This window comes from Gavialis gangeticus, unplaced genomic scaffold (genome assembly GCF_001723915.1).
Source record: "Gavialis gangeticus isolate Ggan-Ray unplaced genomic scaffold, GavGan_comp1, whole genome shotgun sequence".
NCBI lineage: Eukaryota > Metazoa > Chordata > Crocodylia > Gavialidae > Gavialis > Gavialis gangeticus.
In genome coordinates this window covers 14,540,602-14,556,013 of record NW_017728998.1, presented here as the reverse complement: position 1 = coordinate 14,556,013, position 15,412 = coordinate 14,540,602, and the positions used below count along the sequence as shown (strand labels likewise).

The 15,412-nt window shown below is 38.4% G+C and overlaps 1 protein-coding gene across 5 annotated transcripts in view; it reads left to right on the top strand.

The window, feature by feature from the left end:
- CDH8 (cadherin 8) overlaps window positions 1-9,999 on the top strand; it is a 251,091-nt gene extending 241,092 nt beyond the window's left edge. For 3 of the 5 annotated variants that reach the window (XM_019505526.1, XM_019505528.1, XM_019505527.1), the window contains 2 exons: window positions 6,534-6,785; window positions 7,904-9,999. In XM_019505526.1, the coding sequence (XP_019361071.1) occupies window positions 6,534-6,785; window positions 7,904-8,397 (746 nt within the window). In that variant the 3' untranslated portion in view covers window positions 8,398-9,999. The remainder of the gene's footprint in view (window positions 1-6,533; window positions 6,786-7,903) is intronic. The other 2 variants (XM_019505530.1, XM_019505529.1) reach the window with 2 other exon arrangements.
- Window positions 10,000-15,412: the final 5,413 nt, after the last annotated feature.

The following is a 15,412-nucleotide window of genomic DNA, read 5'->3' as shown; positions in this document are numbered from 1 at the left end:
AAAAAAAAAAAGGAACAACAGTCCCTGCAGCAAAATTGAGCAGTTTGCATCCATTAGCAAAATGATTCCCTTGATTCATTCTCTGTTTTTGTTGTGGTGATGAGAGTTAAGATTGTCACACATTTCCCAGGCAGCTGGAGTAAGCCCCACCCTTGTTTTCCCTCCATCATGCCACCCACAAGGTGAAAGCTCCTTTTCATTTAGCTTATTAGTATTCTTCAATACCTGCGTTCTCTTCCTTCTTGTTATTTGACTCTTACGTTACATTTACATCACAGCGTAGCTGTATTGGCCTTGTATTGTACTAAGCATCCTAGAATGATAGAAAAATAGGCCTAGAAGTAACCTCCAGAGGTCATTTTGTTCAGGCCCTTCCAAAAGGCAGGAACATGCCTGTCTAAACATCCTAGACAAATGTTTATCTAACCTGCCCTTAAAAATAGACTCCACAATCTCCTTGGGTTAATCTGTTCCAGTATTTCCCCACTTTCAGAGGTAGGAAGTTGTTCCTGATCTCCATCCTAAATGTCTGCAGAAACCTAAAGGACTGCAGATCCAGGCTAAATGTCCCTTGTTGTAATTTAAGCCATCACTTCTTTTCCTGTCCTTTGTGAACAGAGGGACCAGTTAATCACCATCTTCTTTGTAACAACCCTTTTTTGCATTTAAAACCGGTTATCAAATCTACCTTCAGTCTTCTTTCTCCAAACAAAATAGTCCTTTCCTCTCATGTCATGTTTTCTAGCACTGTGATCATTTTTGTGTCACTGTTTTTTCTAGCGTGTTTATGTCTTCCTTGAAGTGTGGTACCCAAAACTGTCACAGTACTCCAGGTGAAGCCTCACCAGTGCCGAACAGAGTGGAAGAATACGTTCCCAAGGCTTACATACAATCCTCCTGTTAATACGTTGCAATGTTCTAGTAGCTTTTTTTTTAATTATTCATGTTGCACTTCCTCCATACTAAATATGTGGAATGCTAAGTGGTGTTAAAGTTAAAGTGTTCTGTAGGCCTTTGCACATTAAGGTTACTGCCATTTCTTCTCTGCACAGCTCTGACTTGCCACAAGAGGGCTGGTAGGCAAGGGTGTTGCCAAGAGCTCACCTGGGCTCTACTCCTGCTCTGGGTAGGGTGGAGGAGCTGAGAGCAGTGCATCTTGGGCTGCTGGAGGACTGTAAATTACTCATTTTACTTTCATTGATCAGGCTGAAATTAACCTAATGTGAGCTAGGTAGCACAGCCCAGAATTAACCCTTGCGTGAAGTGGAATAACTTTGAGATGCTCAGAGGGCAAGCTTTATTGTGGGGACACTTGTGTTTTACATGCCCTTGGTATGGTACATGGAGGGGAGGGGGTCCTAACGTGTAATGTCACTCTAGAGTATTGGCTCATATTTAGTTAACAGTCCCACGTCATTTCCATAGTACTGCAGCCTAGCCAGTCACAAAAGCTTCCTCTTCCAATTGTAAAAAGAAAACTATGTTAATAAAATCATTGTGGTTTGTATTTTCTGAAGTTATGTATATATTTCTACTTAGATTTTATTTCTGCATTTGATTGTTGCATCCTGAGCATAGTACTTTGCACTTATCCTTATTGAAGTTACTCAGCTGCAACTCCTTTATCATGGCCATTCTAAATCCTAATCTCTTCCTCCAAAGCATCTGCTATTCCACACTGCTTCGTGACATCAGCAGTTATACATATAGCTGCATACTGAATAACATTCCCTGTCTCACAGAGCTTGGTTACACCTGTCTCTTCCCTTCCAGGTTACCAAATGTTGATTGTTATTAACTGTGAGCAGTATCTTATTAACTTTGCATATGCTCTCATTTGTTGAGGCACGTGGTAACCGTGCCAGTCTATCTTTGCTCTCCTCTGTCTTATTTCCCCCCAGTCACTTTTTTCCATCTCCTTTATTCAGTTCAGCCACCCTCATGCTTTGCTTTTACACAGTCCGTATATCCCAACCATGTCCACCTCCTGCCTTCTACATCTTTATCCATTTCTTTTTCTATTCTGGTCCCTCTTTCTGCTCCTCTCTGCAGACTTTATTCTCCTCCCACCCATGTTATGCTGCCTACAGCTATGTACATCTTGAAACAAGAGGAGTCCCTACAGGCTTCAGTGTTAAAAGGCTTTTTGTGTCCACCAAGTGAGTCCATCAAGTAGGGTGGGATGGCAGATGCTTTGGTGGACAATATTAGGATTTAGAATAGCCTTGATAAATGTGTTTCAGCTGATTTATTTCAATAAGGACAAGTGCAAAGTAGCACACTTAAGATGGAACAATCAAATGCAGAAACACATTTAAGTAGAAATATATATGTAACTTCAGAAAAGACAAACCACGACATAATGAATTGGAAGAGGAAGCTTTATGAAAGGCTAAGGGACATCACTGTGCAGAAGCATGCCCTTACGGAGGCATTAGGCAGTCAGCAGCAGCAGCTCTAATCTGTTGCTCTGTGGCAGAAGCTACAGCCATCAAGGCACTGTATGTCTGGACTCAGTCTGGCCTTTGGACTCTGTCTCTGTCATCTAAAGGAAGGATGGTAGGTCTAGGCAAACCTCCAGTCTTTCATACTCTTGCCTAGATGTACACACTGAAGGTCTTGGTGTGCTAGTCACATAGACCTCTTGCGTGTACACCATCATCCAAAGGATCAACAGTTGCCAAGTGAGTTACTGGATTCTCTCTTTTATGGAAATTTTGAATAGGGTCCCCTAGGGGCTATAGCTTCTACATTCATGTTTTTGTTTGAAGTAGGTTATAGGGAAAGTGCAAAGCAAGAGCAACAGCCATTAATGAAGCTTGTTGTGGGTATTGGGCAGAGTAAAGAGACCTTTTTTTGACCTTTTTTGTTCATGATTCATCTGTGCCTGCACATTCTACACAATCTTCTCATTAGATCAGGGGTGGGCAAAATGTGGCCCGCAAGCTGGATGTGGCCTGCCAGGCCTTTCTATCTGAACCATGAGGTCCCTAAAAAATTTAGAAAATTAATATTTATCTGCTCTGGCTGCCTGCCATGCAGCTATCAATGGCTTGCCAAAACTCAGTAAGTGGCTCGCGCCCCCAAAATAATTGCTGGCCCCTGCATTAGATAAAAGAGAACAGCCACAAGTGCTGTGTCAGAAATGGAAAGAAACAGAACCCACTCACAAAAACAGCAATTTCTTTTCATCCACAAACAGCCTGCGGATGGGAAAGTGGAGGCCAGGGCTGAGGTGCATGGATGGGGCTGGGAAGGCTTATTGCACAATAAGGAGGGCAGTGCTAGGATAAGTGTGGAAGGGGCACTTACAGTGACATCTGTGAGGGTGGAACACTGCAATACAAGAAGTCATTGTATGTTTCCAAAATATGGATCCATTATCACGAGGACAGTAAAGGAGCTCAGAAAGTACCATGGCTGGAGTCCCACATTTCTACTAATTTTTTTTTAGTGTTTTTTAATCATAAAGAATGACAGAATGAAAAAGAAAAAGTAAGAGGAAAGCAGTGAATAAGACAAAACAGTATGAATCCCTGAGGTTGCACTGAGAACCTTGAAGGGTTCCTTTGACTTCAGTCAGTAGGGGCTTTACCCAAGTGTTTTTTCATTGTAGGATTAGAGCATTTTTTTTCCTTTGGGGGCCTGAAAGACAGGGACAGTGATTGCAGCTTCTCAGATAATTTTTAAATGGCAGTCATTTAAAAACAACAAGAATATATTGAAAAATCTGACTAAAAGTACCTAAATGAAAAAAAAGTCTTGGTGAATGCACCCTATGGTACAGGGCAAGATTATTTCTGGCAAAAATTTAAGTAAAAATATACACATAACTTGAGAAAAGACAACGCAACGTATAATTTTATCACGGCACTTTTCTTTTTAAAGTTGGAAGAGGAAACTTTCTGATGAGCAAATCAACAACAGAGTGTATAAGATGACCCTTAGGAAAGGCACTAGATACCTGAAAATTTGTCCAGCAGCTCTCCCAGCTATACAATTGGGCCAATAAAAGAGATCACAAAAAACCTTTGCCTGTTGTTCACATCCTAGACCATGACAGCTGCAGCAACACTCAAACCCTACTACAAATCATTCCCCATTACACTATGCCTGTAAGATATTTTGGGTTGTCTATGCCTATGTATATTTTGTAGCTACCCTTACCCAATTACATTTATCTGTTTCTCTATTTGATGGAGGTATATCATACATAAGCATACGTAATGAAGAAAACCAGAACAAAGTACTGTTGTTAAAAGTTGTCAGAAATTAACTAATCACTCTGTTGGTTTTTTCTTCCTTTTCCCCCTATCCACTGTGTCTTTATGCCTGCTTGTTTAGTGTTTTGTAGATTGAATTCTCTTTGGGGTGCACTTTCTTGAATGCTTATACCAGACACGATTGTTACCCCTATAATGATGACTGCAATGGGGGCAATAAACAGTCAATCCAAAAAGAATAGTCTTACGATATTTCTAAAGTGCAGCAGGGACTTGACTGACGACAGGATCATAGGAACATATATAAACCCCTCAAATATCTCCTGAGTTGCACTGAATGATTTTTGAGTTTCCTTTCAGGATCTGAGATTTAATTCTGTCTATCATATGAACATCCCCCATCTTTTCAGGGGGTTTTTTTTCTCTCCATGTGAACCACATGACCCTCCCTCTTCAATTTCATTTCTTTCATAAAAAGGCATTTAGTAATTGTGTCAGTTTCATTTCATAACACAGAATACCAGGAGACCGATTTTTCTTGGTATTTGAAGAACATTTACTTTGGAAATGCAGGAGAAAAGAGACTAATGAAAAGAGCTACAATCTACCTCTCAGACCCAAATGTGATGCACAAGTCTAGCTTTCCATTGTCCATCACTTTTATTAGGTTTCTCAGGAAGATATATAAACACCCCTATGCTGGAGGCCTAAGAAATCTGAGGAAATCATTTTATTAATCTGTCATATTATTTTTATGAAAGAACATACAAAGCAGGGTAATATCAACAAACTCTACTGGGACATAACTCATAACAATGAATTCATTTTTCTTCCTCTGAATAAAACAGTTTAAAATAAGAAAAATTATTAAGTCTTACATAAATCAAAGTGTCTTGCATATTTTAAGTGATTTCGCACCATAGCTGGAACTTGAACATTGTGGCATATTCAGAATCATTTATATCTAAAAGGGATAGGCTGTTCAATGTCTGGAATCTATGGTTACCTAATAGCAATAGAAAATCTCATACGTTTTGTGAGGATTCAATCATTTTCTCTGAGAATCTGAATCATTTTTGATGTACAACTACAAAGAGAAAATCAGCATTCACCACATTCTAGTTTTTACACCATTGTCTATACTTAAAATATAATATATGCAACAGTAAATGTAAGTACTGCAGGAGCTCTATCTTGATAATTTTTATGGGGTTCATTTGCTGAAATCTGAGAGAGAGTGAGTTTTGACTGTGAGAGAGGGAGAGACAGCAGCAAGTCTGATTCTAGTTCAGAAGTTGTCCCAGGATTAGCTTCCCATTGAGCTAGTCTGGTTAGGACAGGCCAGTATTTATATCCAACATGGAAATGATGTGGTTAGCATCACATTTGATGGCCTATGTCCCCTCAGCCCCAGTGACCATACACGATCCCTTAACAGTTTGGCCTTTGTAGCCATTTCATTGCTATGTAGCTCAGAAAGGAAGAAATAGCCTACCGTTAGTCAGAACTGATCTCTGATAGTAGTCTATAGGAAGTCTGTTGAAGCAATCAACCAGAACCAAGTTTGAAGTAGAGCGTTCAGAGTGTTTTTGTGGTAAATCCATCCTTTCCTTCTCTCAGCTTTTCCATGCACACTCTTTTTGTAGCTACTTCGTGAGTTCTTTTGCAAAACATGAGATGTGCTGTCAGTGACCGAAATCATGTGCTGGTATAAGTAACTTTATATATGAAATTCCATTGAAGTTAACGGCATTACTCTTATGTGTAAAATTAAGCATGTGCACAAGACTGCAAAAGTTAGAGCAGTTATGTTCTGAGATCACTTTTGTCCTGCTGTTTTCATAAGAAACGAGGTCTGACTTCTTCCAATGTAATGAACATGAATAAATGTTCATTACTTCTGAATTGAGGCCCACAGCTTCCAACTCACTCTTCTGTTTGTTTTCTTCTGTTCACTAATTGCTACATTAACAAAAAAAATTGCTTCTTTTATTGCAGGTACAATACTATGTTGTATTTATAATCCAGGGAACATTTTGTTTTAATTCATGGGTGTACTTTATTAAATAAGACAATAACAGGTGGGATTGTTTTAAATAGAACTTTTCCATCCACTGTCTTCATTAACTTAGTTCTTACGACTGTGTGCGAGAAGTTTGGTGCCTGGTTATATACTCGGTGGAGGGGTCGGGTTAGGGGTATGACAAAGGATGTATGTTTTTACGGAGGGGATTTATGAACTAGAAAAAAAGTTTTGTTTTCAGCAGCTCTTTTGAAATGATGCAACTATTTAAATTTTCATTTTTCCAGATAATACTCTCAGCATTTTGGCAAAGCATAGCGGATTCAGCCGTCAGAAGCAAGAAGTATATCTTTTACCAATCATTATAAGTGATAGTGGAAATCCTCCCATGAGCAGCACCAGCACCCTCACCATTCGGGTCTGTGGTTGCAGCAGTGATGGTGTTGTCCAGTCCTGTAATGTTGAAGCTTATGTACTTCCAATTGGACTCAGTATGGGAGCCTTAATTGCCATATTAGCATGCATCATTTTGCTGCTAGGTACGTATTCATTTTATGGTCTGCTGTTCAAAATTTTTCTGGTTCATAAATGCATAGAAATAAGGAAGTCAAATGGTGAAGGTAATGCTATGTGGAAAAGATATTAATATACACATTGTATATAAAAGCATGCCCAATGACCCCAGTCAGAACCAGAGCTCTGTGGTGCTAGGCGCAGAACAAAAAGCAATATAAAGCAAAGTCCCTACCCCACCCAAGAGCCTTACATAGCAACTGCATAATAAAAAGGTTGGATTATGAAACCAAATTCACTAAATCCCATCAGGCTTTAGGGGTTCTGAGCAGTAAGGGGAACTGAGAAATGTACTGTGGATGCTGGAAAATGGATTATTTGTTATATGTTCTTTCTTCTGAGACTTGCATGAGTTTATTCCCGATTGCAGTGGCTTAAGGGATATTGCAGTTTTACAAGATAAGCAGTGCTGTATATTTGAATAAAGCATATAAAATTAGTATACAACATCAGGAAAGCAAGAGAGAGAACAGTGAACAAAGAATCGCACTTCTCTGTCTTAGAGCTCTGCTTTGTAATACCTCAGTAAACTGAAATTTTAGCAATACGCTGCAAAAACAACAAAGAGTAACCAATTTACACTCCTTAGTGCACGTCCCCATAATTCTGAAATTGATGTGATCTAGGACCTTTGCCTCTCTCTTTTCTTAGAGTTTTAGTCTCTTACTGCATGAGGCTGTAGCAACAGGCAGCAAAAGATAACCATTTCTGCCTATGGCTAAGGTTAAGGCTGTATTTCCTAAGTTCTGTGTAAGTTTGGATGCCTCTGGTTTTGGGTACCTAACTACAGACTTCAGCTTAGAAATGGGTTCACAATTATGCACATTCATTTTGAAAATTAGGGCCAACATTTTCTAAATGTGGGGACGTTAACAGAAGAAGGGCATGCTCCTTGCTTTAGCTTTTGATCACATTTTTATGACTGAAGCAGAGTGTAGTTGCACTCGTAGGTTTTTCTGCTCTTCTCATGGCTTCATTACTCATGTAGGAAAAAAATCTCCATCGCTCTACAAAAGTGTTTGGCTTGAAGTTGCTTTGATTAGATGCTTTCTTAGTTAATCAACTTGCGATGCTTTCTTTGCAGTCATTGTGGTGCTGTTTGTAACATTAAGAAGACATAAAAATGAGCCTCTGATTATCAAAGATGATGAAGATGTGAGGGAAAACATAATCCGTTATGACGATGAAGGAGGTGGCGAAGAGGATACAGAAGCATTTGACATTGCAACTTTGCAAAATCCAGATGGAATTAATGGATTTTTGCCCCGTAAGGACATTAAGCCTGATCTTCAATTTATGCCCAGGCAGGGGCTTGCACCTGTTCCTAATGGTGTTGATGTTGATGAATTTATTAATGTAAGGCTTCACGAAGCTGATAATGATCCCACAGCTCCACCGTATGACTCTATCCAGATTTATGGCTATGAAGGCAGAGGCTCAGTGGCTGGTTCCCTTAGCTCTTTGGAGTCCTCTACATCAGACTCAGACCAGAATTTTGACTACCTCAGTGAATGGGGTCCCCGCTTTAAAAGACTTGGAGAACTTTACTCAGTTGGAGAAAGTGACAAAGAAACTTGACAGTGGATTACAAACTTTTTCACTCTTGACTTAATGATCATGTAATATTCTAGAGCCACAGCTGTTAGTTACAACTAATGTGGCTTTTTGTTTTAGAGGCAAGTTTAGCGCCAGTCATCTATAAAATCAACTACATTGTAATGTTGAACCAAAAAAAAAAAAAAAAGTATATGTTAGGAGGTATAAGTCTTGTGGAGTGTAAAGTAAAGTATGTGGAGTGTCTAGAAGTCTTTGGATATTTGATATTCACTTGACCACTCTGAAGATGGAGATTTGGATCTTTGATAATCTTCAGTGAAATGAAAGGAATAAAAAGGAAAAGGTGCTTTTCTAGATAATGGACCTGCGGGGATTTTGCTGTTGAACAGTATCTCCTGCCCGTATGTGTAAAACTAATGGTTTGTTTCGCATTGCCAACAAAGATCCCACCACAAAAATGTTAAAAGCAATAGTTGGTCTTCTTAGCAATGCTGAATAGTAATAGCATTGTAAATCCCTGCTGGTTTCTACTGTCAGCGACCATACATTGTACATACAGTAATTGTTGGCCACATAACCACAGACTGAATATCATCTTTAAATATTGTGTCAAGCCTTAAAATATTCACATGTTCTTAATCCATTCCAGTGCTGCGGTAATAAATCCTACTAATGTGCAGAGGTTCAAGGATTGGGAAACAAAGCCCACCTTAAAAAAAGGATTGTTTTCTAGAAGAAGGATCACTCCTGTTCTCCGCTTCGTCTTCTAAAAAGAAAAAAGGAAAAGAAAAAGAAAACTGTGAAAGGGGATGGACTGACTTATAGGAAATGGTTGCTGATTTTATTGCTAAAGATTGAATTTATTTGTTTAATCCTTGAAATAAATATTTTATTGATGTCCATTACTGCTTTTATTTATTAAGGTTGATAATCTATAGAGTAAGATTATAAAGAAAACTAAATTATATCCATTAATAAATCTTTAGAGTTTTTTTCTATATATAATGAATGTTTAATAAATGTACGTTTTGAAAAGAAAATTACAATTTGTTGCAGGTTAAAGCCGTAACCTATCCATTTGCAGTAGTTGAGTTTTAAGTGAATGCTGGCAGGAATAAAACTTTCCCAGAGAAAACTTTTGACAGTTTTATATTTTCTTCATAAATCTAGTACCTGGTGTTTTTAATACAAGCACAAACAGCTGGAAGTAAACTGGTTCATGTGAATATTTAAACTATAGACTTTTAGAAATTCACACATTACACAGTACAGTAAAAACATGCTTATAGTTCTCCACTGTATTAGAGCAGGAACCAGTGTGTACATAATTTTACTGCTTACGTTATTAGCATTTCTTTTATATACTATTCATGGTGATGCACCAGGGCTCTTGCACACAGAGAAAGAACAGCACTAGAAGCTGCAAGCATATTCAATTTGTAATGCAAACTTGCCATTTAGAAGTAGCAATTGTATAATAAAACTAAGTATTACATGCAAATCATTTTAATTTTCTACTTTGTTTTGATGCTATATTATTGTTTGTTTATTTACTCCATGTATTGTATTCAGAGAAACTCCTGTATTGTTTCCTACTTTGTGAAATATATTTTTATAAATACCTTTCTTGTTACCACTGTTTCTTTCAGTTTTACCTGCACCCCATTGAGACGAATAGCTGTGAATATCTGAAAGGCTCTTTATAAACTGCTGACAGCTGCAGGTTCTGCAAAGTCATATATTAATCAATTAACTAGCTTGCTATTGGTTGGTACATACCCAGTTTAACAGTAGTGGATGTGGTCCAAACACCAAAGGAGAGGTTTTGGAGGCAATTTTTAGCAGTGCATGGCGAATTAGACATGCAGTTGCTTGTAACCACAAGAGAACTTATAGATACGCCTAATTCTCTGTGTGTCATGCTGCAAATTAACCTCTCAACCTTTTTAAAAGATTTCTAATAAATAAAAATGATTGTCTCAGGCTTTCCCATTAAGTTTATTTTAAAACAAAAAAGAGCTAAACGCATCACCCTCAACTTTGTCTGCCTTTCAAAATGGAAATATTGACATTAGCTTTAGCTATGCTACAGCTGGCTTTAATAACTGCAGTCTGCAGATAACTAATATGCTCACACTGCTTCTACATCCATTGTAAAGGTTTAAATGAAATTAATGAAGTCTCCAGTTTATTTAAATTAGGCTGCATTCACAAGTCCCATCTCTGAATAACTTTACACAGCCTGCTCAGTAATAATATAAGCTAAACAGTGAAGTCATCTAAAGATAGAAAAGCTGCATTCACCAGGGTTTCAAATGAAACTGAACACATTTTGTAACAGATTTCAATAACAGTCAGATGTGTTCTTGTGAAGGCTCTATTAATCACTTTCCCAAAGTGAAAGGGCATTCTGCATTGTAATGGGAAACAGTACAGGGGCAGAAGAGCGAAGGCCTGATTGCCAACAGATTGAACCAAGCTCTAGTCTAGACCACACTCTGCGGAGCAAGGCAGGGTGCTGTAAGATATGGATCAGATTATTGTTTACAGCCGCATACAGATTTAAGGCAAGGATCTCCTGACTATGAGTTATATTATTCACCGCACAGCTTTGCAAGGCTCCTTTGTAGGAAAAAGCACGATTGTATAACCTTCTGATTGCCTTTTTGATTGAAAGTTCCATCTGAGACCACGACAGTGCATCCAGTAATAAGATTTAAAAAAAAAAATCCATCATGGGCACTGTAGGAGAGGCAAAGCATGACAGAAATCTTATCGTTGTCAGTCAAAAAGATAAGGTAACCACTACGGGTAGGTACAGCTTTAAACTGTGCATTCATATAGCCTTTCAGCACTAATATCCACAGTGGGAAGAGAAAAAAAGCAATGAAACTGTTGGGTCTACTCATGATAGCATGCATTTTTCTGTTCATATCTGACTGTATCTGTGGCAAAAAGAAGTTTGCACACATCGATTTGGAATAATTTGAATGGATAATTTATAGAACCATGGGGTTTGGAGTTTTTTGTTTTTGTGGTTTAGGATCTTATATGTTAATCACTCCATTTTCAATATTTGCTCCTTATGCAGAGATGAAACTGGTTCAGTGTGAAATTGTTTTGGGTGACAACGGTATTGTATGATGTATGCGCGATGCTGATAGTTATAATCCTTGGGATTAAAATCGTTGCATCCCACAATATGCAGCTGGATTTAGACATTTTATCCAAATGTTCTTTCTAATCACAGGGAGTAGTAATTGTCCTTCTTTACAAGGTTTATTTGGCCGTGGCTCAATTTAAGCAAAAAAGTAAAATGGGTTGCATTAGAATTAATAACATTTGCAAATTACAAAGGTAAATTCTCCAAATCCCTTAAAAGCCCTTAATGACCTAAAGCCCGGCTACTGCAGACTCAGCCTTTCCTTCTCTACCCCGCTGAGCAGCTTACATTCAGCTGAGATATTTACATAAAGCATCCCAAACACGAAAGAACAAGGGAGACGAGAAGTTGTCAACTCGATGCCTAGGCCAGAAACTGTATCTCAGGTTGAACCTATTCAGTATGGAAGTGTTATAAAGTGAACCTTTGTACAGCTTGCTTACTAACTATAGCCCCTAGCACTTCGTACCTGACTGTAAAGGTCTTAATCATCTCTGTCCTTTAAAGTCAGTGCAAGTTGGGAGATGCTTATCTTAGATAAATGCTTTAGCCTTTAATCAAAGTCAAGGAAAGTGCACACACTTGGAGATAATAAAAATAATCATAAATTCTTCACCTGGAATCATGCATGTCTTTATTTCATGAATACATCTGGAAATACTGTGGGACCTGCAGGGGTAAAAATAAAAAGCTTTAATATCTGCCTTTCAAGTCAACAGTCTCTGTTCACTAGAGAAAGTCACGTAACATCAGGACAGCATTTTAAACTCCAAGTGTGTCACACAATATAGCAAACAGCACTGCCTCTATAGGCACTGAGAAAAGATGGAAGAAAAGATGCAGCTGAAATCTGTTCTTACTGAAAATGTAATTCACTGTAGACATATGTGTTCATTTTCCTGAATTCTCTGTAACGGGAGGGGGGAGAGGATGACCCATACATTTATATTTCATTTTACAATTCTCAAAATGCATATTTGATTTAATTCAAAGTTAATTTTCATTAAAATTATCTTCAATTGTTTTAAAAATGTGAAGGGAAATCATAATTAAAGGACAATGGGTAATTTGGGGTCAACTGAAACATTTAGTTTAAACTTTTTTTTTTCATTTCACTAAACGATTTGAAACATTTTTGTTTTAGTTTCAATAAGCATTTTTCCCCCCAGATGTGCTAGTGAATTAGAAAATCAGTTCTTTGCACAGCTTTTAGATGCCAAAAAGAAAAACCCCTTGCTTCTCACAGGGATGGATGGATACGTTGCAGAACATACAGACAATTTAGGTTGCTTTTCATATGTATGAAAGTACAGTGTTTACTGTGATCCAATTCTCAGTTTGTTGGAGGCATAGGAAGAATGCCTCAGATTTGTCCAACTGCAAGCTGCATTACCAGGAGCCAAAAAGATGCCTTTAATTTCCATAACAAGTAGCAGATGCTGCCATCCATCAAACATCTTAATGGAGGTTTGGGCTGGTTTTTATTTTTCCAAGCAGATTCATACCTTCCAAGTTTTCACGTGCAAGGTTAAAGAAGCAGGTTCATTAAGAAGCACCGTCTAGCTGTCAACCTGCAGAGCATAATGACCCTAACAAGTCACTTGCAGCCATCTCTGGTCACCCACACGTAGTCATCCCTTTCAGGAAGCTCCCTCAAAACTTACCTATTCTTGTGTGTTCAATCCACAGTCTTGTTCTTTCCCCCACCAGCTGTAAACAACCAGACTTCTCAACTAGGGTTGCCAACGATGACTGAAACTATTCCGGGAGAATTTTTTCCCCTAGCATGACGTAATGTCATTAATTGTACTGTAGTGTTCAACCTATTCACAATATCCATCTCCCAGATTGCTTTCAATAGTCACAAGGAGATTGATGCCGATTCTGGTAGACTCACGGCCAATCCAGGAGGGTTGGCAACCCTCTCAACTGACCTAGCTTACATCAGTTCTCAACTAACCTAGCTTATATCTCTCTTACCCATCTCTGATAGCCAGTCCCTCTAGCCTTCTCAAGAGCAGCTATACTGTTGCTGGCCAAAGAGATGGGTCAGCATAGCTCAGCTCATCAAGATCTCTTTCTCCATACTATTTTATTTATACATTTACATTAAAAACTCCCGCACTCAGCTTGGTCCGTTGCAATGTAGGCATAAACAGATTAAACCCTGCTTGGAAATTAGAATGCATAAATTGAAAAGACCACAAAAATATACAGAGGGAAGCCCGCCTACTGTGAACAATCCGGGTTAATAACTGCTCAATAAAATACTGGCCATGTATGTAAAAATGATCCAGAAAATATATCAGAAGCATTAATGGGCATCTTCAATTTATGGAAAGTATGCAAAAGCAGATGCGCTCACAAGTGGTTTTGATTCCCAAAAAATGAAGAGAGGTTACTTAAGGAAATTAATTAATTTTCAGATTTGGAGAGTTTTTCAGCAGTGGGCAGAATGTCCTGGTAAATTGAAGCTTTGTAGAAGGAAAAAAGCAAGAGTATTCACCATTATTAGAGTTTGCTTTCAGAATGTAGAAGGTGTCATTAGCAGCAGACACAGCATTGATGGAGAGAACAGTGGAAGCTTTCTGTAGTCTATCGTTCAGATAAGTTGAACTCATATTATTTCTACATTTGTACACTATTTGTGCAAGATAAGATTCTGGCTTTGCAGAAGGTGGAAACCAATTTAGCTTGCTGTATAATTCACAGTGATGGGTTTTGTAATCACACTGCGAAATGAGTCTAGCTGCTCTATTATACAATACTGATATAGGCTTGTGTGCTGCAGAACTAGTCCTTCTCCAAATAATGTCATAGTATTCTAAATGAGAAATTATAAAAGCACTGACAATTGCTTTTGTGCAATTGCAACTAAGACATCTTCCAAAATGGCTAATAAAGGCAAGCTGAAGCATTCAGTTTCTGGCAGGGACTTGTAAATGTGCTCATTAGCATTGCAACACACCTACTCCTTCCTCCCCACATTACCAAAATTATCACAGTGAAGTGAACCACATGAAAAAAGGCTGCAGCTTTTCGTCTTTGCATTTGGAAGGGAAATGTAATAACCTTCAAAAGTCTAATTTCTCCTCCCATTCTTGCGGACCTTGCCTGAAGTCTGTCTGCTCAGTGTGACAATGGCATCCAAGTGTAATAGATGGTAAGTACCTTGCCTAATTAGATACCTGGAAAAAGAAGCCTGTACAAATCCAGGCTTTGGCACAGACACAGTCTCTTTGACTAGAGTTTCCTCACCCCTGGCAGTGCTGTGCAACTAAGGATTTTTTAGATCAGATCCTCATTATGCCACATATAACATTCCTAAATTGAGAATCATGAAAGATCCTCTTTAATATGTCCAAGACGGGCGCTCAATAGCTCTGTTCTCCGTGAGTTGCAGAGCAGCACAAAAACAACCAGTCATTTTTTTTTAATAAGGATGCAATTCTCCTCCCTGATATCAAAGCAGATCTCTTATTCGCAATGTATAATGCTTTCCGTTGTATATTTTACTATTGTTTCGTGAATGAAAGTCCTGTTGATTGCAACAATGACACAGTGAGTGGGTGGCATTAAAACATACCCACACTTACAGTTTGTGTCATTGCATTTCAAAGGCAGATAGCTTTATGCAAAGCCAATGAATGTACATGAATTTTCTTTGCCGCTCACATAATTTGTTACCATATATTGTTGGAAGCGATGCAGAGACAGTCAAATCCCCTTTTGTAAAAAAAAAAAAAAAAATCAAAGCCCACACATACTACCTCGGCATTCATTTCCCACTCTGATGTTGATGCAGTGAACTCGCATGTGGATTTTATCCTCTATGTCATGCCGATTGTGATCATCATAGAATATTAAATGACC